Below are 26,127 nucleotides of genomic sequence, written 5' to 3' on the forward strand. Positions count from 1 at the left end.
GTGAGACTATCACTGTATTCTAACAGATGAAAGGCTTAACAGACAATCAATTTTTCAATGTATAATTTCAGTTACATCACACTGTAAATGTTTGCTATAAATTCTGTGTTAGGATCGAGCCCTCAACAATCACCTGATGAAGGAGCGTCGCTCCGAAAGTTAGTGCTTCCCATTAAACCTGTTGGACTATAACCTGGTGTTGTGTACAGACCACGTGACCTCGGTCAGTGTTAGAGGGAAGATGACGGACCCGGTCGGTGGGGGCGGAAGTCGTTAAGTGACGGACCCGGTCGGTGGGGGCGGAAGTCGTTAAGTGACGGACTCGGTCGGTGGGGGCGGAAGTCGTTAAACGTCGGACCCGGTCGGTGGGGGCGGAAGTCGTTAAGTGACGGACTCGGTCGATGGGGCGGAAGTCGTTAAGTGACGGACCCGGTCGGTGGGGCGGAAGTCGTTAAGTGACGGACCCGGTCGGTGGGGGCGGAAGTTGTTAAACGTCGGACCCGGTCGGTGGGGGCGGAAGTCGTTAAGTGACGGACTCGGTCGGTGGGGGCGGAAGTCGTTAAGTGACGGACTCGGTCGGTGGGGCGCGGGGGAAGACATTAAGTGAGGGGCAACGGGCCATGGAGGCTCTGCTGGGCGAGCGGCGCCGCGACTGGCCGCAGGACACGGTCGGCTACCGGCTTTATGAGGTTCCTCAGCCCGAGCCCGAGCCCGATCCCGGGGCCCGGTTGGTGCGGCAGCTGGAGGGGGTCGTCAGCAGCCTGGCCCCGCTCTGCGCCGGCTACATCTGGCACAGTGAGGCCTTCAGGCTGCAATACTCGCCGGCCCACGGTGAGTGCAGGCCCCAGGGAGCCGGGCCGGGCCGGGCCCCCTTTGAGAGCCCGTGCTAGCGATAAATATTAATCATCAGCATAGACATTAGACATCAGATTTAACGGTGTGACTCCATAGAAGTGCTCAGACACCGAGATGAATAAGTGTCGAGAGTGTGGGACTGGAAAAGCATAAGCCCTTCATCAGGAATGGAGCTGAATAAATGTGAATTACGTTTATTATAAAATGAAGCTATAGTCGCGATTGTCCTGTCGGGCCATAGGGTTGAATAGAGAGAAATAACTGGTGGTGGTTTAATCTGAGGGTGAGATGAGAGGGGTGGGAATTGAGGCTACAGTATGGGCCTAAAACTGTATAGCAAAACTGTACAGCCGCCCAATGGAACTAACCAACCCCTATATATAACATTCACTATTAGATTAGATTATTTACAGTGAGGAAACAGGCCCAACAAGTCCACGCCGACCCGCCGAAGCGCAACCCACCCATACCCCTACATTTACCCCTTACCTAACACTACGGGCAATTTAGCATGGCCAATTCACCTGACCCGCACATCTTTGGACTGTGGGAGGAAACCAGAGCACCCGGAGGACACGCAGACACGGGGAGAACGTGCAAACTCCACACAGTTAGTCGCCTGAGTCGGGAATTGAACCCGGGTCTCAGGCGCTGTGAGGCAGCAGTGCTAACCACTGAGCCACCGTGCCGCCCACAACATTTCTATCACTGACAGCAGCAGCAGTGTGAGTCATCTACAAGATGGACAGCACCACTCACCTGGTCTCCCCCAAAGTACCTTCCAAATGCAGCATCTCTACCATCTGGGACCGGGACAGCTGATGCATGGTAGGGAGTCAGTTAGCAGAATTGGCAAGGCATCTAGTTTATGATGCAGAGTGATTCCAACAGCGTGGGTACATTTTCAGTTTCAGCTGAGGTCATGATGTCTTGGCGGCTACACATCCTCACTTGAGGCATGGTGACCTCACTAACACTTGTCTCCCTCAAATAATTCCTCTGGGAATTAGACAAAGTGGGAACATTGCCACTTACAAGTTCACCTCTGAAGTATAGTGGTCAAAGTCCTAGAACTTCCCCAACAGCACTGTGAGAGTACTATGCCGTATGGACTGCAGGTGTTCAGGAAGGTATCAACTTATGGAAGGCAATTAGCGATGGGTAATAATTGAATTTTACATCTCATGAAAGAATTTTCTAAAACCTCCCATAGGAAGTTACAGTAAGTATTCTTGCGAATGTGGATGGAAAATTCTGAAAGTGAACAGTGTGTGGCGGTGAGGGTGCTGTCAAGACATCACTTAGAATGAGGATAACACTTGTTCATGACAAGAGCCTGTGTATCAAGTCTTTGAACATGGGGAGGCTGTCTCGCTGCAGTTGCTGCACAGGTTTGCTGGAGATACCCATGGCATTATAGATGCTTTTACTTAACCTTTCCTACATGTTATAACATGTCTGATGCAAGAGGGACCTGAACCAGGACTCCTAACCCAAGGAGTAGGGATGTTACTACAATTCCACAAAAGCCCTAAAGTAAGGGACAGCAAGTAAATTCGTGTAGCATGGTGCCTCAGTAATTAGTATTGCTGCTTCAGGGACCTGGGTTTTATTCCAGCCCTGGGCAACTGTGTGTGGAGTCAGTACATTTTCCCCATGTCTGCGTGGGTTTCCTTACACCTGACGCCCTGCTTTCCCCACACAGTCCAAAGATGTGCAGGTGAGGGGGATTTGCCGGGCTAAATTGCCCCATAGTGTTCAGGGATAGGTAGGGTAGGTGGATTAGCTATGATAAATAAGGAGTTCCGGGTATAGATTGGAGAGCTGAGTTTGGCTGTGATGCTGGTTGATGTGTTGGTAAGGACTCAATGGGTTGAATGGCATAACTGCTTTGTGATTTCAAGGAGAGATGAAAATTCTGCTTTATTTAGAGGAGGAAACAACGGTATAGAAAAAGGAAGATATATATATATATATATATATATATATATATATATGCTGAGCTCCTGAACTAAGCTTGTGTGACAGTGAATTGAATAATGTTCTCTCATTTGTAAATCCTTGTGATTATGTTTTTGCTATGTCTTCTACTCAGATCCATCACTGACGTTTTGGTTTGAGTCTAAGCCCTGCCGATCTAAGCTAATCAGTGCACCATTGTTTAAATTTAAGAAGCTAATGCAAATATTTATTTTTAGGAGATGTTCCTGCTCACATTGGTGGTGTCACAAACTTTGGGGATAATGTGGATGACGAATGGTTGATTGTCTACCTCATTCAACAAATCACGAAGGAGTTCCCAAACTTAGCAGCAAGGTATAGAATACCTATAGAAGTGAAATTTTTAAAAAAACACTACATTTGAAGTAGTTTCTGATGAAAAGGCAATAAAATATCCAACATTTATTTTTACTTAAATCTAATGTTCAATTTTTGTTTTTGTGTGTAGTGTTGACGATAATGATGGGGACTTCTTGTTAATTGAAGCTGCTGAGCACCTGCCCAAATGGTTGACCCCTGACACTAGTGAAAACCGGGTAAGAAAGCCTCCACCCTTTTCCTTGCTGCATTTCTCCCTAATGAAGCCACTGAGCCATAGGATCATCTAGTTCCTTACTAAGATGGTCATTCTTTGTAATCTGTGCAGGCTCGTACCTATTTCACAGCATAATCCTGTCCTTTCTGGATAGCAACACTCAAATGCCAACACTAATTTCCACCATCTCCTCCAAGCCCTGGGACACTGGAATCAACTACAGCATTTCTGTTGTCTCAATAGAACCACAGAAAGGGGCCATTCAGCCCATCATGCCTGCACTAACTGAATAAACTGGCTGCCATTTTAAGCTCACTTTCCAACACCTGGTGTGTACTTTTGCAGGTTATAAACACTTGAGGTGTGGATCCATCTTCTTTTTAAATGAGTTGAGGTTTTCTGCCTTAACCACCAAACCCAGCAGTGAATTCCAAATACTAACGTTTTTCTTCATGACTTCCCTAATAGACAAGAGGTGCAAAAGTAGGCCATTCTGCCCTTCGAGCCTGCACCACCATTCAATATGATCATGGCTGATCATCCTTAATCAGTATCCTGTTCCTGCCTTATCTCCATAACCCTTGATTCTACTATCCTTGAGAGCTCTATCCAACTCTTTCTTAAATGAATCCAGAGACTGGGCCTCCACTGCCCTCTGGGGCAGAGCATTCTACACAGCCACCACTCTCTGGGTGAAGAAGTTTCTCCTCATCTCTATCCTAAATGGTCTACTCCGCATTTTTAAGCTGTGTCCTCTGGTCTGGCACTCACCCATCAGCGGAAATATGTTTCCTGCCTCCAGAATGTCCAATCTTTTAATAATCCTTTTATCAACCGCCCTAAACCAGTACCCCTGGTAAATGACCTCTCAGTGAGGGATAATGGGTCATCCCTGTCCACAGTATCCAAGTCCCTCAATATTTTGTAAACTTAGATTAACTGACCTCTCAACTTCCATGGTTTGAATGAAAACAACCTGAGCCTATCCAATCCTTCCTCATAGCTGCAGCTTTCAAGCTCTGCAGCATTCTTGTAAATTTCCTCTGTATGCTGTCTCGGTCAGTTAATTATGTTCTTCCTGTAATATGACCAGAACTGCACAAAACTTCAGCTATGGCCTAACGACTTCTTTTATGCTGGCATTGCATTTCTGGAGAGTGTCCTATGTCTCCTTTACTATCTTATCTGCCTGTCCTGACACCTTCAGGGACTATGGATTCGTACTTTGAGGTCTGTCACTTCCTCTACCCCTGTCAATATCATGCCATTTATATTTTATTGCTGTCCTTTTTTGCCCTCCCCAAGTGTATAACTTTGCACTTCTCCGGTTTGATCTACATCCACTCAGCCAAACTATGGATATCTTCCTGCAGGCAACAACATTACTCTTCACTGATAACAACCATGTCAGTTTTTTTGGTCATCTGCAGATTTTCCAATCATGCCTCCCATACATAAATCTGATTCCTGAAGAAGGGCTCATGTCCGAAACGTCAATTCTCCTGCTCCTTGGATGCTGCCTGATGTGCTGCGCTTTTCCACCAACACATTTTCAGCATAAATCTAAGTCATTAATGCATACCAAAAACTGTGAAAGACCCAGCATTGAGCCCTGTGGAACCCCACTGGACGCCACCTTCCTTGTGTAAGGTGCCCTCTGTTTCCCATCACTGAGCCAATTTTGGATCCAACTGAACACATTCCCTTTTTACCCAAAGGTTTTTTCTTTTAACAGTCTGCCTTTTCGAATGCCTTACTAAAATCCACATAGACAACACCACTATTCTGACAATTTTCCTTGTTACTCCCTTTCAAAAAAAAATCAGTTTAGTTAGGCGTGACCTTCCCTTAACAAAGTTGAAAAATGTGGTGCTGGAAAAACACAGCAGACCAGGCAGCATCCGAGGAGCAGGAGAATCGACGTTTCGGGCATAAGCCCTTCTTCAGGCTTATGCCCAAAACGTCGATTCTCCTGCTGCTCGGATGCTGCCTGGCCTGCTGTGTTTTTCCTGCACCACGTTTTTCAACTCTGGTACTCCAGTATCTGCAGTCCTCACTTTCTCCTAGTTGATCTTCCCGTAACAAAACCATGCTGCCTACTCTTGGATAATCTGTGCCTCTCCAAATAACAGTTAGTCCTGTCTGTCAATATTGATTCAACTAATTCGCCCACCACCAAGGCCAGAATGATCAGTCTATAATTATTTGGTCCATCCTTCAACCCTTTTGACTAATGGTACAACATTTGTAGATCCCCCAGTCTTACAATACTTTGCCTGTATCTCATGAGGATTAGAAAGTGATCCTCAAAGTATCCCCAATTTGCTGAATAAGATACAATTAATTTATCTACTATCAAGGAGTTCAGTCCCTCCAGTACTTCCTTTCTGATTTTGGTTATTTTGCATAATTCGCACTCCTCTTTAATGGAATGCCTGCATCATCCCTCTCCTTTAGCTAATTGACACTTAATGATCATGTCTTATGTCAATGCCTCTCCGTTATTTATCTCAGAAATATCAATGTTTTGGGGCAATTTTGTTCCAGATTAGAATTTGGGTCCAAAATAGTTCAATAATGACCTTGATACAGAAAGGCAACGATCCTTGGGAATAATAGTTTTTTGTTTTGAACTTGTGTGAATTGGGAAGAGAAGATTTTACCACAAAGTACATGTGTAAAGTTCTCTTACTATTCATCTTCCGCTTCCAACTGCCAGATTTAAAACAAAACACAGTTAACCCTACATAATGACACCCCTTATATATTTACATTTGTAAACTGTTAAGATAAGGGGAAATACATGGGAGGAATAATTTTCCTGTTTTCTCGGTTCACTTTGGCTGTCATGAATGGATTGAAGATACCTTTCTTCTGGGGACAGGGTGTTAATTCATTGCATAACTTATTAAAAGCACCACACAGTAACTTCAAAAACATCAGTATGACTATAACGCAACATGACTGGATTTCTCTTACTCTAGAATTTTTATTACAGCTAGTAACATGACTGTTATAAGAGGGTTTTTTGCGCCATATTAAGAATCTATGAACGACAGAGGTGAATGGTTAATTAAATTTTAGGGTGGTTTTGTGGCAACGTTCAAGAGCATATCATTTTATATTTGTTGCAATACTCTTCTGGCCTGTGGCAGTGCACCAGATGTAATGCTTTTAGTTACATTAGCAGATTTTTGTTCCTGATTATGTTTCCTACAAAATGCAAAATAACTTTATTATTTCTGCTGCTCTTTAGGTTTTTTTTTATCGTGGAGAGTTGCATATCATCCCAATCCCTCAGAACCCAGGGGAACTCTCTTGGTTACCAGCTAGCAGTCCCACCATCTCTCAAGCGCTCGGTCTACTCAACTCTCATTCTGACAAATGTCTGGCAGCAGAACCCATTCGCAAAGCCATAAGGAGACGCATTCAGAGGTAATTAGAATTGGTTCTGAATCTTTAGTTTAACCTTAGAATAGTGAAAATGCAATTAGCCAATACATTCTTTACACCTGCCTTATCAAAAACTTAAGAAAACAAAAGCAACCTGTTGTAGAAATTCCATTTTTTTGAAGGGGAAATCAGGCACGTGCAGAGGCAACCACAAAATACCCTGCTGGAGAATTCAAGCTTTCTTTAAACAAGGGATATATAAGACAAAGGACATGGGAGCAAAAATTAGCCCACCCAAAAATGAGTCTGCACCGCAAAAATCTGGTCTTATGTGCTTATCCTGTTAATGTCCGGAATATCTCACACTCTACAGTGTAGCTCCCCAAGAGTTCATTCTGTGAATATCTTCCCGATCTTTGAGCTCTTGGGTACTTTGAAAGTCCTATCAGCTTAGGTTATGCAAGGCAGTATGAAATTCCATTAGCCTAAAACATGCATTTTGGCATTCCTGTATCGCCACATGGATTCTTTACTCTTCTCCAGCAGCTGAATCCTGATCTCAGCTGAACATTTTGAGTTTGAGTTTGTAGCAGAGATTGGAGACCATGAAACTGAGCTGTGCTGCTAACATAACTGAAGTTCAGTGCATTCACATTGCTATTGATTGCCATTCGTGCAAGTTGGGAATCTGATTAAGTGAATGAGATAGTCAATTGGGTATGAAGTGATAGTTTTGATGTAGTGAGTAATGAGATTTGTAAACTTTATGCTGATTATGGTGTATTCATGAGGAATGTTTGGCAGAAAATGACCACTGCACCTTACTACATTTTCCTGTAGCTGGTTGTGTTGATCACTTTTTCTGTAGGAAATCGCCATTGTTTTCCCCCCTCTCCTATTGTCACCTATTTTTTTGTAATGTAGCTGACAGGACCTGTGGGTGGCACGGTGACACAGTGGTTAGCACTGCAGCCTCACCGCGCCAGAGACCCAGGTTCATTTCCCGCCTCAGGCGACTGACTGTGTGGAGTTTACACATTCTCCCCGTGTCTGCATGGGTTTCCTCCCACAGTCCAAAGATGTGCAGGTTAGGTGAATTGGCCACGCTAAATTGCCCGTAGTGTTAAGTAAGGAGTAAATGTAGGGGTATGGGTGGGTTGCGCTTCGGCGGGTTGGTGTGGACTTGTTGGGCCGAAGGGCCTGTTTCCACACTGTAAGTCTAATCTAATCTAACCTCAACCTGGTATGAAGGCACTCACACTTCGAACATTTGCATGATCAACTGCTTTTTTTTCTGACTATCACTAGTGTTAATACTAACTGTCTGATTGGAGTTTGCACATACTCTCCGTGTCTGCATGGGTTTCCTCTGGGTACTCTGGTTTCCTCCCATGGGCTCACCCATCTCTGGACTCATAGCAGAAGCAATAATGCAAAGATTAGAACAAACAGTCTTACCGCAAATTCAACCTAAACTCTGGGTCAGATATGTGGATGACACCTTTGTAATCATTAAAAACACAGAAATAGAGAACACACACCGGATCATCAACGCCACACTCACAGGAATCCGATTCACTAGAGAGGAAGAAAAGGACAACCAACTCCCATTCCTAGACGTACAGAGAACACCTAATTGAGAATTCACCACAAAGTATACAGGAAAGCCATACACACAGACCAAGTCCTGAACTACGAAAGCAACCATCCCAACTCACACAAAAGAAGTTGCATCAAGACACTATTCAAAAGGGCCACAACACACTGCGGCACACCAGAACTGCAAAAAGAGGAAGAAGAACACCTATACAATGTATTTGCCAAAAACGGATTCTCGTGCAATTTCATCAACAGGTGCCTAAGGGAAAGACAAAGGAACGAGGACATGCCACACCCCAAAGGACTAGCCACATTACCATACATCAGGAGCATTTCCGAACTGACAGCCAGACTACTGCAACCACTAGGACTCATAACAGCACACAAACCAACAGCCACTCTCAGACATCAACTCACCAGAATGAAGGACCCGATACCCAGCATGAGCAAAACCAATGTAGTGTACAAAATCCCGTGCAAGGACTGCACAAACCACTACATAGGGCAAACAGGAAGATAGCTAACAACCCGCATCCATGAACACCAACTAGCCACGAAATGACACGACCAGCTATCCTTAGTAGTCACACACGCAGATGACAAGCAACATGAATTCGACTGGGACAACACTACTATTATAGGACAAGCCAAACAGAGAGCAGCCAGGGTATTCCTAGAGGCATGGCACTCATCCACAGATTCAATCAATAAGCACATCGAACTAGACCCAATATACCGACCACTGCAACGGACAGCTGGAACTGACAACCGGAAGCGGCAGAGACAAACCACTACAAATGCCGGAGGAAAGATCACAGAAGCGCTTCACAGGAGCGCTTCACAGGAGGCTCCCAAGCACTGAGGATGTCACCTAGACAGGGGACGAAACGTCTGCATCACAAATTCCCAGCTCGGCGAACAGAACCACAACAACTGTAACCTTGTAGGATAAAATATTTTATACTTGAGCTTGTTATAGACCAGACCAAACCCCCTCAACATATATATTAAGAAGATAGCCTAGACCCTAACTTTTCCTTATTTCAAAGGCAAATGCCAGGCATTGCGTTCCAGGTGCAATTTGATTCGTCAAACTACCAGCCTTGATGCAAAACACACTTTATTCATACGTTATGGTTAAAAATACAACAAGAGAAAGAAGAAGTTGGAATAACTAGTCCGCTTGTCTTTGTCATTTGTATAAATGGTTTAGATGAGTATATAGAAGGCATGGTGAGTATGTTTGCGAATGGCACCAAAATTGGTGGTGAAGTGAACAGTAAAGAAGGATATCTAAAATTAAAGAGAGATCTTGATCAATTAGCTCAATGGGCTGAGGAGTGGCAGGTGAAGTTTAATTCAGGTAAGCGCGAAGCATTGCATTATGGTAAAACAAATAAAGACAGGACTTATTCACTTAAAAATAGGGCATCAGCTACTACTGTAGAACAGAGATCTGGGGGTTCATGTCCGTAAGTCTTTGAAGTCTGTATTATGTATAGACAGGGTGCTTAAGCGTTTAGCACACCTGCCTTCATTGCTCACACCATTGAGTATAGGAGTTAGGGTGTCATGTTGGGGTTGTACAGGATATTGGTGAGGCCTCTTCTGGAATATTATGTTCGGTTCTGGTTTCCCTGTTATAGGAAGAATATTATTAAGGTAGAGGTTCAGAAATGATTTACCAGGATGTTGTTGGGAAATGAGGGTATGGATTATAAGGAGAAGCTGGAAAGGGTGGGACTTTCTTCCACTGGAAAGGATAGGCTTGAAGGGTGACCTTGTAGAGGTGTATAAAATCATGGAGTGTATAGATAAGGTAAGTGGCAGGTGTTTTTAGGGTGGGGACTTTCAAGACTAGGGGGCATATTTTTAAGGTGAGAGGAGAAAAATTTTAAAATGCATGAGGAGCAACTTTGTTTTACACAAGAGTGGTTCATACATGGAATGAACTTCCAGAGGAAGCGGTGGATGTGGGTACAGTTACAACATTTAAAAGATGTTTGGATAAGTACATGAATGATGTGCAGATTAGGTGAATTGGCCATGCTAAATTGCCATAGTGTTCAGGATGTGTGGGTTAGGTGCATTAGTTGGGGTAAATGTAGAGTAATGGGGAACGGGTTTGGGTGGAATACTCTTTGGAGGATCAGTGTGGACTTGTTGGGCCAAAGGGCTTGTTTCCACTCTGTAGGGATTCTATGAAAAATGTTTGAAGGATATGGGCCAAGTGCAGGTCAGTGGAACTTGTTTAGTTTGAGACTATGAACAGTATGGACTTATTGGACCAAATGGTCTGTTTCCAAGCTGTATGTCTGTATGAGTCTAACTTACTTCTATTGGGCAACTTAACAGAATAATAAATTATTTAACTACTAAACAGTAACTGTTCCAATATAGTAACTTTCCATAAACACACCCTTGGCAAAGGCAAATTCAGTAAAATAGATTGTCTCACATGCAATTCTCTGCGTATGTGTCTGTCTGTCGTACTCTGCTGCACGTTTCCAGCAACTGCTACTGAAAGCTAAAACTAAAAACCCTGGTTTTGTGGAAGTTTGACCCCACACATTCAGCCCGTTTCTATTGTTTCAACATCATCTTTTTTTATTTTAAAAAAACCCAAGACCTCCCAGGCTGTTTAATTTATTGGATTCAAGTAGAAAGCTCAGGACCTCTGTGTTGAAACCTCTTGTCAAAAAAAAGGACAAAATACACCTTATAAAAGCTGCATCCTTAAACTTTCAACCTTCTTTCTTCAGTCTTGAATGGTATTTCTTTGCTTTCCACAGTTATCCAGAGAAGATTTATGCTGATCAACATCGAGCTTACTGCTATGTCCCAGCAGGTATTGCTGCGGTGCTGAAACGTCGTCCTGATCTGTTGGCACCTGCCGTCCAAGCTTTCTATCTTCGTGATCCTATTGACCTGCGTGCTTGCCGTCCCTTTAAGTTCTTTCTCCCAGAGACCCGTGTGATGACTCTGGTAAGAGCCTTTTAATGTATTAGAAAATGTCATACCATTAGATTGAAGAAAAAGCAGACAACTAACAAAGATGCATGGCAGTCGTGATTAGTCAGAATGTTACAAACAGTAGAGAATGCATAACTGATTAACTGGAAGGAATAAATTACAATATGAGAGGAACTGTCTGCCTCAGAAGGCAGTGGAGGTGAGGTGCTTAAATATTTTTAAGGCAGAAGATTTAATGGTATTGAGGCAAATGGCAATGTGGGCTTCAAAACACAAACAGATCAGTCATGATCCTATTCAACAGCAGAGCAGGCTTGAGGGTCAAATGGCCAATTCTCCTCTCAGATATTCATATTTGAGCCATGGATATAAGCAAGTGCAGTCGTTTATAGAAAGAAGAAAGACATGCTGGGTCTGGATGCGTTCCTCTTCAGAGGGTCGGTGTGAATTGTGGGGGCCGAAGGGCCTGTTTCCACACTGTAGGGTTTCTCTGACATGCATTTGTGTTGCATTTCTGATGACTGCCAAATGAGCTTTGAAGCCAATGAAGTATGTTTTGAAGTATGGTTACTGTGGTAATATAGAACATGTGATATAGGGTTATATGTTATATCTTGCATCTCTTGTACTTTTTCGGCCTAGGAAGTAATTATTAATTTATTAAAAGCATCATAAATGTGTATATCTGAATATGTTACCCATAGGACAATCGGGTGTCAAATATCCTCTTGCATTTCATTTTAGGTGACATTTACAAAATGCTTATACGCCCAATTACAGCAGCAGCAGTTCACACCGGACAGGCGGAGTGGTTATACACTTCCTGCACGATCCGACCAGCATTTCAGAGCACATGCACTGGGTATGAAGCTGGTAGGTAATGTGGAATATTGGTGTTTTCGGATACCAGGCTGCATCTACTGCTATTTAAAAACAGTTACAGCCTGACTGTCTTGCTATGGTGAGCAGTCTGGTTACCAGGGTTAGAAACTGGTCAGATCAGACCTTGAATACTGTGTTCAGTTGTATTCACTGAGGCACTTGTAACCACGTCAGACATTTGAAGCTGGTTCAGCAAAGTTTACAAGTGTTACAAGGAAACTCTGGAGAAACCTGATCTTTTTACATTTGGTAACGAAGCATCTGAAAGATTTCCTGACTAATCAAGATAGTTAAAAGTAAAAAAGAGATCAATTTGAAATATTCGAGATCTAGTTTTTAAGAACTTGCAACAGCACAGGTACGAGTTGCTGTCATGTGAATTCTATGTGGAAATATCCATCCTTCGTTAAAGTAAATTTTTGATTATCAGACCAAAAAATAATTTCTTTATTCCTCAACTGTGAGAATCAATTCTATACTCCTTAGTTTCCCATTTTTAATTTTTTGTCTTTTTAAAAAGCATTTAAAGATATATTTAAGAGCTTCCCAATTTTATAGGGTTTATGCATAATTTTAAAATATACCATTTAATGTGAGTTTAGATTAAACTAAGATGTGGGCGGCACGGTGGCACAGTGGTTAGCACTGCTGCCTCACAGCGCCTGAGACCCGGGTTCAATTCCCGACTCAGGCGACTGTCTGTGTGGAGTTTGCACGTTCTCCCCGTGTCTGCGTGGGTTTCCTCCGGGTGCTCCGGTTTCCTCCCACAGTCCAAAGATGTGCGGGTCAGGTGAATTGGCCATGCTAAATTGCCCGTAGTGTTAGGTAAGGGGTGTATGTAGGGGTATCGGTGGGTTGCGCTTCGGCGGGTCGGTGTGGACTTGTTGGGCCAAAGGGCCTGTTTCCACACTGTAAGTAATCTAATCTAATCTAAACGAGCATGTCAGACAATCTTCATATTCATGAGCCTTCTGTTAATATTGGCATTTAATTAAAAATAAAGAACTTAAACATGCTTTTGCTAATATTATTTAAATTTTTAATCAGCTGCCATTCTTCTCCTGCTGTTTGGATAATTAGTTCTCCAGCTTTAGCTATGCTTGAAGTACTAAAGACTGTGAGATGGCAGAGCAAATTATTGAGATCTGCTATATGTAGAGAGCTGAAATCCCTTCCTGCCCAACTCTCATCATGTTTTTCAGCAATGCGTTTTGTGAATACTGTTCAGCCCATTTTTAATGTTTACACTGCAGCTCATTTTCTACCTTTAATTTTCTAGGCCCACGGCTTTGAAATTCTCTGTTCGAAATGTTCGCAGCACTTCCCTAGTTCCAAAACACACAGCAATGTTTCCAGTGACCCACTCTGGAAAGGCTTTATAAGCAGTCTAAAGAAGAACGACTATTTCAGGGTAAGGGTGAGATTTGTTTTCAGTCTGTCCGGCATTTGTTCAGTAATGGCATCGCTGGAGTGTTAGATTCAGTTACAATTGATATTTGTCGGTAGAGTTTTTTCAGTTCCTGGGTTTTAAGGGTTTATGAATTCAACGTGACTACTCTCACCCACTGTTGTGCTTGTATCTCTGTATATTTTTTTGTTAGCAGGTATGCACTGCTTTTCCTTTGAATGAACAAGTAGATGAGGAAATAGTGTTGTGCAGGAATAGTATTTGTGCTCAGGGTAGGAAATGTGTGACCAGCTGATAGGGGATAGTGTATTAATAATGTTTAAGAATAAAGTGACAATACCTTACATTTTCAGCAGGGAGTGACACCTTATTGCGTGGTGAGCCTGGTGGAAGCTTCCTGAAGAAGTGATTGATGTTTTTGGCTTTAAACAAGGGTGTATGAAGTTGTCATACTATCTGACCACCTCTATCATCGGAGATCATTACAAATATGGTGTATAACCAGCACTTGTCAATTTAAATGCACTCACTGTATACAAAATCGACTTGGCGTGAGGAGACGGGCTGTTGTTCACACTGGAGCCTGTGACCAGTTCTGGGTCCACTGTTGTTCATCATTTATATCAATGATTTGGATAAGAAGATAGGAGGCATGGTTAGTAAGCTTGCTGATGACGCTAAAATTGTTGGTATATTGGGCACTAAAGAAGATTATCTAAGGGTACATGGGATCCTGAATTACTGGGCCATTGGGCTGAGGAATGGTAGTTGGAGTTTAATTCAGATAATGCATTTTGGTAAGACAAACCAGGGTAAGAATTACACAGCTGATGGTAGGGCCCTGGGATGTGTTGTCGAACAGAGAGCTTGAATGTGGCAAATAAGTAGACATGGTGAAGAAGGAATTCAGCATGCTTGTCTTCATCAGTCAGAACACCGAGTACAGGCGTTGGGACGTCATATTATGGCTGTACAAGACCTTGATGAGGCCACATTTGGAGTACTGCGTAAAATCTTGATTGCTATGCTATAGGAAGGATGTTATTAAACTGGAAACTGCAAAAGAAGATTTACAAGGATGGTACCAAAACTAGAAGGTTTGAGTTATAAGGAGTGGCTGGATAAGCTGGGACTCTTTCCCTGGAGCTGAGGAGGCTGAGGGGTGACTTCATAGAGACTAATACAATGATGAGGGACATGGATAAGGTATCCTTATCCTCAAAGTAGGGGAGGTCAAAAGTGGAAGGTACAGGTTTTACTTTTTCACATGGAGGGTGGTGCATATATGAAACAGAAGAAGTGGTACAGGCAGATACATGGATAAGAAAGATTTAGAGGGATACAGACCAAATAAGGCAAATGGAACTTCAGTTTTGGAAACGTGCTCCGTATGGACAAGTCCATAAGACCATAAAACACAGAAGTGGAAGTAAGGCCATTCGGCCCATCGAATCCAATCCACCATGTAAACATGGCTGATGGGCATTTCAACTCCACTTACCTGCGCTCTCCCCGTAGCCCTTAATTCCTTGCAATATAAAGAATTTATCAGTCTCTGTCTTGAAGACATTTAAAGTCCAAGCCTCCAATGCACTTCGTGGCAATAAATTCCACAGGCCCACCACTCCCTGGCTGAAGAAATGTCTCCTCATTGCCATTCTAAATTGACGCCCCCTAATTTTAAGGCTGTGCCCACAGGTCCTAGTCTCCCCGCCTAACAGAAACAACTTCACAGCATCCACCCTTTCTAAGCCATACGTTATCTTGTAAGTTTCTATTAGATCTCCCCTCAACCTTCAAGTCCCCTCTGTGCTGTATAACTCTATGACTTTATAATAGAATAAAGTGTTGTCTTTAATGTGATATCAAAGCAGTACCTAAAAAGCAGCTTTATCGGCTGAACAGAACTCGGGACATCCTGAGATTGTCAAATGTATTATGTGTGCGTAAGTCCTTCTTTTGGTCTAACTGTGTTTAAACGTTGTGCCATTTTCTCAAATGAGTAGCTGCATATTTAATTATATAACTTGTTGGGATTCTGGATCAAAATCACAGCAGTACAAGAGCATTTAAGCAATAGTGTAAAGTAGGATTTGTATCTTTCGCTCTCTTGCAGTTGCTCTTTCGATTCTTACCAGCAGATGACAGCAGTGCATTATATAATGTTCAGGAGCCATTTAATGACTGGAGTTATGTGGTAGAACCTTTCATATTAAATCATTTACAGCATTGAAATATCAGTTTGGCCTTCTGCAGATCTCGGTAAACATAAACAACAACTATAATGTTTATAATAGACAGCAATTGTCTGAGATACTTCTGAAAGGAGAAATAAAAAGCATGTACTAATGAGCGAGTTAGAGATGACTGAAAGCATGGTTTTGTAAGTTTCGAAGAAATGTTTAAAGGCAACAGGAAAGGGGAGCAAAGCGGAAGTATTGCATCGGGCAAGGTTGCAGTGCCTGAGAGGTTTGCTGGCATTTGGCATCACTGAGTAATGCAGGATTCAAATGAGAGCAAGGCCTCTGATAAAAAGCTGAAGGAATTCAGCTGGGATACATCCGTGCAGAGATGTGTGAATGACAAAATATTGAATCAATCTACCCAACCTACAGTCTCTCAGCTAAAGCTTTATTCCTGTTGTCAATAAATGACATCAACAGTTATTCCCAAATTAATGTGACAGATATTTGTTAGGTACGAATTGAGGAAACTGTCTTGTAAAGATCACCCATGATCTAATTGATTAGTAGGATGTACTTGAGGAGCTGAATGGCCTCACCCGTTACAATGTGTTCTTTCCATAATAAGTTTCTGAATGTGCATTTCCACTGAATCTACAAGAAATTTGAATAGTTCATCTCCCCCAGCAACCTCTATTATTCCTTAGTTACAGTGGCTTAGAAAGTTTATGTTCAAGAAAAGGTATTAAGTATGTTGCATTATAAAGAATCATTAAAGTCCACATGTAACCTTCGATTGTTTGTGCTGAGAGTGGTTGGCCAGGTAAGTACAGCTGAATGAGACTTTTCAGCCAAAAGTATAAAAACTACCAGAACACGTCCCCCCACCCCAGCTGGCAAGCAGCCTTGAATCAAAAAGGCAGTAAATCGATAATGCTGGCAGCACATTCACATTGAATAGGCTGGTTTTATATACACAGCAGCTTAACACAAGCAGGTTATGTGTTTGTGTCTGACAGGGAGAGCTGGAGGGTTCTGCACGCTACAAAGACTTACTTCAAACGGCAGAGATTTACTTCCAACACTCTGTTTCCAGCCCCAGAAGGTAAAATACAAGATCATGTGTTCTGTGTGCTTACATTAACAAACTGAACTTAACCTGCTAACTCAATACTCCAAACCAGGGACAAAGACAGAAATTCCTGGAAAAACTCAGCAGGTCTGGCAGCAACAGTGGAGAGAAATCAGAGTTAACGTCTCGGGTCAAGTGACCCTTCCTCTGAAGAGTCCGGTTTTACTCCAAACCGGGGGGCTCTTTCAGTGTGAGTAGTTATGATATTTAAAAAATGATTCAAGTTAGACTGTATTAGAGAGAAACCGCACCACCATTATCAGCAGTTTTGACAAAGTCGGGATTGGACTTGAGAGAACGGAGGTCAAAGTTCAGCTGGAGACACGTTGGAATGGGTGAGGAGAGTAGCAAAATAAAGAGGGTCGATTTTACATTGGCAGTTCTTCATGAGAAGATCAAGTGCAAGAGGAAAGGAGAAGGGGTCGAGGTGGAAGGAGTGGATGCTTCATTTAAGCTTTGTATTTATTCAAACTTTGGAGATATAGTGCTAAAGTTAGAACATTTCTAACTTCTGTGAACTTTTAACTGGCACCTATTTAATGTATTAATAACTCATCAATAATTAGTTGTATTTTTCTTTTAAAGTCACATTCGCTCTTTCTGGTCTCCTCAGTTCACCTGCCTTAAGCCCAGGGGAGCAGGTCCTGCAGCTTTTGCAATCTCTGTCCTACAGTGTGGAAGAACTACAGAAAGAAGGGGACAGCCTCCCTCCAGAGGATGGTGCGTATTGTTGGCTGACCGTGCCTGAAAGGTTCATGGTACAGACCACAGACTGATTCTGCAATCTGAGCTTAGTGAATTGCACAGGATTGCAGTCAAACCACAGTACCATGAGTTAAGACACAAAGTCAATGTTTAAGCCCCAGTGCCACTGATTCAGTCACGAGACTGATCCTTGGAACTGAGTTATGAGAAAGGGTTAGAAAAACCTGAATAAGTTTAATCGAGGTGTACAAAATAGTAATGTATTAAATAAAAGGCAAATCTAAAACATTGGTTCAAATTACCCTACCATTCAGATAAGAATATTGGGTCCAAACTACCAAGACTGTTGTCATGAAATTATGTCCACAGATTGATCAACATGCAGCATTGGCTAGGGGTATTTTACTGAAGGCAGAAGCCCTGGAATAATTTTTGAAAGCTGTTAATTATGATGGAAGATAACTCTGGATAGGTTGGAATTGGCAAAGGGGCCTTTTCCCAGCTGTTTACATCGTTGTACCTGGTTTGCAGTCAGACCCGATAAGGCAAGATATTGGAGAGTTAAATAAAAGGTTCCCAGCAGTGGTGCTATTCTTAACAAGAAGCAAAATACTGTGGATGCTGTTAATGTGAAATGAGGCCAATTTGACTCGCTGATGACCTTAGATAACTTCAGTCACCAGTAACATGGGTTCACACACTTTCCTGCTTTCAGCCTGCTCTGGTTTTCTGCTAACATATTGAGGGTATAAATGCTCATTAGATACCTCCTGCCATGGGATTTGACATTGTTACACTGTGGTTTTTATCCTTCCTGATAGCAATGGAATGATTAGTAGTAATGTCCCTTGTAAGCAGTTCACATCAGGAGTGCTCATTCATATCTGTTGTCTCACCTTTTTTGATTCCTTTGCCTACCTAGATGACAGCTGGTTGGATATTTCACCTGAACAGCTGGATCAGATGCTGGAGGAAGCTTCTGGAAGGAAACTGTTAAATTCCACCAGACAGGAGGAGGAACTGGATTATGATCTTGATGATGTCACAAAGAGTATGAAGGCATTTGTCTCAAAAATGTCCTCTCACGAAGGTGCAGAGATACCACGGTATGGGACATAAGAATTATTCATATTTACTTTTTAAAACCTCAGCATGGATGACCGTAAACCTCTAATGTGAATGAATGTTGACCACATAACTTGCATGGGCCAATCAAGTTTCTAGAATTGACCCAGGCTAACCACATAACAGCATCAATCAGTCAGACCATTCAGGAAGATTTGGAGTAAATGTGTGGCTGCTATGATGGTTCTCCTTTCAGACTGCATTCTCTTACCATCCCCAGCCAAGCTAACCCTCTGATCCAGCAATATATCTATTCAGCAGCCTTCCAGATCTCCTTGCCCACACCCTTTGCCAAGCACAGCCTTGTGCGTACTCTTGAATGCACATTGATTTCTCCCTGTTCCATATCCCACCTCTGAGGCCCTCTCCACGTACCCAGGTTCCACCTCTTTATCCCTTTCAGGAAAAATCTTGGTCCTCCCAGTTTTGATCCCACAACTTCTCCACATTCTGTTAAATTCATTATTTACCTATAAAAAATAAGAACATACCAAATGAGTTTAATATGGATCCTGAATTACATCTGTGTGATTTTGTACAATTATCTCTACCTTCTAGCCCCAGTTCACATGGAACTCACACTTGACCTCAATCTTCATGTGCTATGTGTCAGGCAATCAACCAGTAAATACTAAGATGTTACATGGCCACTGAGTAAAAGCTTCAGATGTCCAAGCTTACTGAATTATTACTGAGTTTGTTGTAATGTTCGTTGAAAATTATAGCTAAACCAAGATTATAACTGGAGTTCATTGATAGCAGCAACACATTTACAATGCACTGTGGTACTGTTTGTGATAAAACCACAGCTTTATTTAAATTTTCTCAATCTCTCTGTCAGATCTTCTGCTACCGGCCAAGTTGAATTTGATGTGAATTCCTTCACTGGGGCTTTGGAAAGGATCCTAGGTAGGAATCTGCTCTGTACAGTATGACCTGCATCATCCTCATGTTAGACAGGTGAAGCCACATCTGCCCATTCAAGTGGATTCACGTCTGAAATGAGAAGAAACAGGTTAATCAAAATGGAATATTAACCTGTCCTTTCACGTACAGACGTACGTCACTATTTCTTCTCTCTTATATAGTCTTCCTTCCCACCTGAGGTTATCATACTACATTGTCAGCCATATTGTCAGTGGAGTCAGTTGGCTTTCAGTGAGTAGCTCTCTCACCTTTGAATCACAATGTGCCACATGCAAGTCTCACTTCAGACTTGAGCACAAAAGTCAAGATAGAATTGCAATGCACTGAGTGCGCTGCACTATCAGAGATGCTCCATTTTCAATGAGATATTAGGCTCAGGCCCTATCTATACATTCATGGGAATATATATTATTTGGTTCTTTTAAGTTAAAATGATCCCATGGCATTATTTTGAAGGAGGGTAAGATGGCCTGGCCACTTGTTACCCCTCAAATCACACGATCATGTTATCTAGTCACTGTCATTTTGCTGCTCTCTGGGGGGTGTTTCCTACACCACAGTGGTGACTGTGTTTCCAAAAATGTACTTCATTGGCTGTGAAACATGTTGAGACATACAATGAGTTGTGAAAAATGCCACATTAGTACACACTTTGTTTTATTGGACTGTTTTCTGGTCTTGACTGCAGGGGTAGAATCAGATGAGTTGGACTCTGATGATCTTGATGAGGAAGAAGATTACAATTTGTTGGACAGTGATGCAGAGTCTGACTCAAAAGAGGTTAAATCTGAGGAGGATATGTCAGCCACAGAGACTCTTGAGAATATCCGAGAGTACATGAAGCAAATGGATCAGGAACTGGCAGGAACCCAAATTGGCAAAAGCTTTACTAAAGTCACTGATGAGGTATGTTGGCTGTGAAAAAGCCAATCTATTCATGGTTGGATGTTTGCATTGTGAGTTGGAGATTCTCTCAGCCTACCACCAACACTAGGCCAGTGATGTCTTGCTCATTGTCACTTTACCAGTCTTAGCAGCCCTGCTGACTCCATTTCCAGGCATCATGTGGGTCCCTGCTGTGCTCTTGTTGCAAAAGGTAAATTGAATCTCAAGCTTGACAGGTCAATAAATCTTTGAGTCTATTTATCTCCTGCATTTCTTGGAAACCAGTGACATCCTTGTTCCCCACACCATTTCTCTATTTTTAGTAACTTCTCCAGAGCTCTTCACCCACCATCCCCCTCGTCCAAGCTTTCTGACATCTCACCTCACTCTCAACTTTCAAATGCATCCTAAGTTTGTCATCAACTTTTCTTTGAGCCAGCGTTTCATTACGCCTCTTCCTTTCCTTTTTCTCTTCGGCAGCTTTGCCCACTAATGTACTGCGAGGTCTCTTGCCCAGTGTGAAGAATGTATTGCAATATAATATTAAGTGCACAGTTTTTCAAATAGTACTATGAGCTATCTGTTCATGAGTTTTGGTCACTGTCTGGGAGACTGAAGTGCTGGGTTTCTGCACCCTGTTACCTTGAGGTTGCCAGCCATAAGGGTGAATTAATTTGTCCTAATCATCTCAAGTTCTGCATTTCACACCCTTTCCTTTACCAAATCCCCATTCTGAAGAATAGGGCCACTTCCAATACCAGTTCCTTACAAATGGTCAAGTTCTGTGTTTTTGACTCCAACCCACATGTTGGACAGGTGGTACTTACCTTAACTGGCACTTACTGCGTGGAGCTGATGGCATCATATCCACAATGGAGGCCGTTTACTCTGTCACCACTAAATTCTTCTTGATCCTGGCTCACTACAACCTTTTTTTTATGATTGGGCCCATGTTCCTGCCTTCCATTTAAACCTTTTTTTCCACCTCTCCATCTGCTTCCTACTGGTAACTGTGTGGAATAAGTCTGTCATAGCTCAAGACAGTCCCTCCTTGAGAAACTTTTGAATTCAATATTGTGAACTGTTAACCCCAAATACTGATGAATCCTTGATTGCTTATTGAATTCACTTTTTTTTTTAAAATCTAAATATAATCCCTAACAGCACCAACACATGCTGAGTTCTCCTCTGGTCAGGGTGATTCCAATTGGAATCCTGCAGTAACAGATTTGTTGTGACAGATATGGTAGCTGCAAGTTCAGATAAAATGCACCATTAAACAGAAAGCTTGTGTTGTCTCAGGCCTATGTATCTATCCTCGACACTAAGTGCAGCTTTCTATTTGATCATCTCACAGGCTGGCTCAGACAGACTTGATGTATCTGAGGAAGCAGAGGGTGAATCAGCAGAAGGGAACTTGAATGTTCTGCCTGTGGATGTGGACTTGAACCTGGTGGAGAACCTATTGGAATCATACAGCTCACAAGCTGGCTTAGCTGGGCCTGCCTCTAACATCTTACAGAGTATGGGGATCCGACTACCAGATAACCAGGACAGGTGAAAGCTGCTGTGCTGCCCCTGCAACACAGCCATTTTGGAGCCTGCTTTCTGATTCTTTATCGCTGCTGCAATACTACCGTTTCATAATGGCTGACAGTCGAGCAGCCTTTAAGGCTTACAGAACAGTCAAGATTTACCAATGAACTGAAAAGCTCAAATTCTTTGAAATTGGAAACTATGGATTAATGCTAGAAAGTATGAGAGAATGCGTGCCTTTAAAAATAAAGTTTTGTAGAAACTATTTTTGTAATTGTAAATAAATACAATGTCAACTTGGCAAATGATGAAATGGAGAACAGAGCCATTTTTTTAAACATCTCACAGCTAATTGTAAAAAGATAACTTGCTCTGGAAGTCATCAATACGTGGGTTGATATAACCAGGAATCCGAGTGCTGCAGTGGTCATGAATTGCAATAAGGTGTATGAGTGGCCAGTTTGCTTTTGGTTATTTTGGTTGAAAGCAGATTTGGATTAAAATGAACAGAGTTTGAATTTACCATTTCCTTGTAAGCCATAGTACCTGTAGGAATGTGCTTGCTACCTGGACATTGTGCAGTAAATACTTCTTCATTATCACTAATCAGGTTAGTGTGCAGGATAAACAGAAAGTGCTGGAGAAACTCAGCCCAGGTCTGGCAGCATCTGTACAGAGAGCAACTGTTAACAATTTGAGTCTCCTATATTGGAATTTATATTGACTGTTTCTGTTGCCACAGGTGAGTTTTTTCAGCCCTTTATTTTTATTTCAGGTCTCGAACATCTGCACTATTTTGGGTGGCATAGTGGTTCAGTGATTAACACAAAGGACCCAGGTTCGATTCCAGCCTCTGACAACTGTCTGTGTGGACTTTGCATACTCTCCCCATGTCTGCTTGAGCTTCTGCTGGGTCCACTGGTTAACCCCCACCACAGTCCAAAGATGGGCAGGTCAGGTGGATTGACCATGCCAAATTGCCAGTGGTGTCCAGGAATGTGCAGGTTAGAGGAATTAGCCATGGGAAATGTTGGGATACAGGGAGAGGGTATGGGGAGGGTCAGGATGAGATGTTCTTTGTAGGGTTGGTGCAGACTTGATGGACTGAATGATCTCATTTTGTATTCAAGGGATTCTATGCTTTTGCGTTTATGTTGGGTCTGAGATAAATGTATTGTCTTTGCAGGTGAGTTGTTTTTAATCCCTCATTGTACATTGGCAATTTACAGTTTATATTTCTAAAGTATTCTGCAGCACCACAACACTGCTGAATTATTTCTCATCATTTCTCTACATGTGTAGGACATGAGGACAATGTAGTAACATTACTGATAATCAGGTGGAATTGGAACAGTGGAAAGGTGCAGGTTTGTGATTCGTTTGGACATACTATTCAATTATGGAGAGAGACTAGAGAAGCTGGAAATTGTCCTTCATGAAGCAATAGTTAAGGGGAAATTTATTAGAGGTTTTAGATTAGATTAGATTACTTAGTGTGGAAATAGGCCCTTCGGCCCAACAAGTCCACACTGACCCGCCGAAGCGCTACCCACCCATTCCCCTACATTTACCCCTTTACCTAACACTACGGGCAATTTAGCATGGCCAATTCACCTAGCCTGCACATCTTTGGACTTTGGGAGGAAACCAGAGCACCCGGAGGAAACCCACGCAGACACGGGGAGAATGTGCAAACTCCACACAGTCAGTCGCCTGAGTCAGGAAATGAGCCCGGGTCTCTGGCGCTGTGAGGCAGCAGTGCTAACCACCATGCCACCCACTATTCTGTTCTGAATAACCAAGTGTTTTGGTAAATAAGAAATTGCTGCTACAGTCAAGAGTGCTGATGCCCTGAGAATAGGGATTGAAGGTACAAAACCTGAAAAGCAAGTCTGGCAGCATCTTCTGAAGAAGGGTCACTGGACTGAAACATTGAATCTGATTTCTCTCCACAGATGCTACCACACCTGCTGAGTTTTTACATCAATCTGTTTTTGTTTCTGACTTCCTGCATCTGCAGTTTTTTTTTGTTTAAGGATTGAAATGGCTATAAAACCAAGACACGATGAGATTTTTGTTTTACGCAATTAGTTAGAATCAGGAATGCACTGTCTGAAAAGTGATTGGAAGCAGTTATAATCTGGAAAGTGAATTAGTTAAATATTTGGGCTGTGGGCTAAAGACAAGTTAGGTTAACATCATGTTTCATTGTTTTATTTGTAATGAGAATTTATGCATATCCCCTGACACCTGATTGGGTAAATGCATCCAGTTCTGCTGAGCTATGCTGATTTGAAAGGTCCCAGTTTGACAATTAATCTTGACTACTTGCCATTCCATCTGCTCCCCTTCCCAGCTCTATCGTTCTGTAATCAGTTACAGAACCTTAATTTGTCACATCTGTACACAATGACATTCATGTTTAAACTTTGCAATCTTGCAACATCTTCGCCACTTTCAAATGATGTATAGATTCATTATTCATAAAATCCTTTCCCCAGACTGTAAGTGCTCAATATTATCAGCACAAGTCTTAAGTTATAGAGTCAGAGAGGTGTACAGCATGGAAATGGACCCTTCGGCTCAACCCGTCCATGCTGACCAGATGGAAAGGTTGGGATGATTTCAAAATCTATGAATTGTTGGGCAAGGGAGGAGTAAGCTGAAAATGTGTTGCTGGTCAAAGCACAGCAGGCTAGGCAGCATCCAAGGAATAGGAAATTCGACGTTTCGGGCATAAGCCCTTCATCAGGAATCATTCCTGATGAAGGGCTTATGCCCGAAACGTCGAATTTCCTATTCCTTGGATGCTGCCTAGCCTGCTGTGCTTTAACCAGCAACACATTTCAGCTGTGATCTCCAGCATCTGCAGACCTCATTTTTTACCTGCAAATTACTACAGGTCACTGAGATCACTCTCTTCTTGAGTAGAGTCACTGCCAGAAGGTGTTGGAGGGCAAGTTGTGCCTGTTGAATCGTGGCTTAAAATCAGGAAGAGAAAGTGTCCTCGGTGTTGGAGTTAGAGATAAAAATGCGAGTATTTCCACAACATTTGGGTTTATTCAAAAGAAAGTATCGTTTTCAACAATCACTCTGTGCAACAATAAATGACAAAAAAAAAACTTAAAGTCCAAAGACTTGAGTTCTGTCCAGCTCTGAAGTAACTTTGGCCCTTTTCAAATTGACCAAAGGGAAGGGAAAATGCCAAAGTTTTCAAGCACAAAGTAAAAACGGTGAGCTTCATTTCAAAGGTGCTTTGCTCTAATGGTTTATTTTTAACCCTATTCCTATTAATTGAGACATACTGACCCAAAATATGTCAGGTCCAAGCTGAGTTAGCACAAGGTTTGCAATCAGTCTTTGTGCATTTTAAGGAAAAATCTCCTGGACATGGCAAATCATGCCTGAGATATTATAAGTTAACTGTGGCTCAGCGGTTAGCACTCGCCCCATCTCAAACAGAGTTATGCTCATGTCCCACTCCAGAAACTTAAGGGTTGAGACTTGAGTAATGTGCTGAGGTAGTGCTGCAATGTCAGAGATGCAGTCATTAAACTAAATGCCCATCTTTCAGATAAGCAAGATCAGCTGGCAATCTTGAAGAAGAGCAGAGCTGTTCTCCATGGTTCTTTGACCAAATATATCCATTAATCAATATTTTAGGAAGGGGAATATGTGGTCACTATCGCAATTGGGTGGGGGTTTGTGTATAAATTGTTGCTGATTTCCTAAATACAACAAAAAGTATCTCGTTAGCTGCAAAACACTTGATTTTGTAAAAACTGCTATATGAATGCAAGACTTTTAAGTCGATTTGAACAGCTTTCCACCATTCAGTAGGGAGGTTTGTACTTTGTATAGATAGTTGAACACAATAGTGGAGAATGGTAGTCATGGAACCAATAATGATTCAGCATCCTTGGATGAAGCAGGAATGAAAAGTGTCCTCTGATTTATATTCTAATATTTAGGATAAAATGAGTGGTTT

At 42.3% G+C, this 26,127-nt stretch overlaps 1 protein-coding gene across 1 annotated transcript; it reads left to right on the forward strand.

The window, feature by feature from the left end:
* The first annotated feature begins 539 nt into the window (after positions 1-539).
* Positions 540-22,452, forward strand: ecd (ecdysoneless homolog (Drosophila)). The gene is made up of 13 exons (XM_060854074.1): positions 540-831; positions 3,054-3,171; positions 3,305-3,392; positions 6,648-6,826; positions 11,176-11,368; positions 12,101-12,229; positions 13,518-13,649; positions 16,849-16,934; positions 17,575-17,681; positions 18,589-18,772; positions 19,633-19,700; positions 20,407-20,624; positions 21,961-22,452. The coding sequence occupies exons 1-13, from the start codon at positions 621-623 to the stop codon at positions 22,162-22,164; spliced, it is 1,917 nt and encodes a 638-aa protein (XP_060710057.1). The 5' UTR covers positions 540-620; the 3' UTR covers positions 22,165-22,452.
* Positions 22,453-26,127: the final 3,675 nt, after the last annotated feature.

Source organism: Hemiscyllium ocellatum, chromosome 43, assembly GCF_020745735.1.
Source record: "Hemiscyllium ocellatum isolate sHemOce1 chromosome 43, sHemOce1.pat.X.cur, whole genome shotgun sequence".
Taxonomy (NCBI): domain Eukaryota; kingdom Metazoa; phylum Chordata; class Chondrichthyes; order Orectolobiformes; family Hemiscylliidae; genus Hemiscyllium; species Hemiscyllium ocellatum.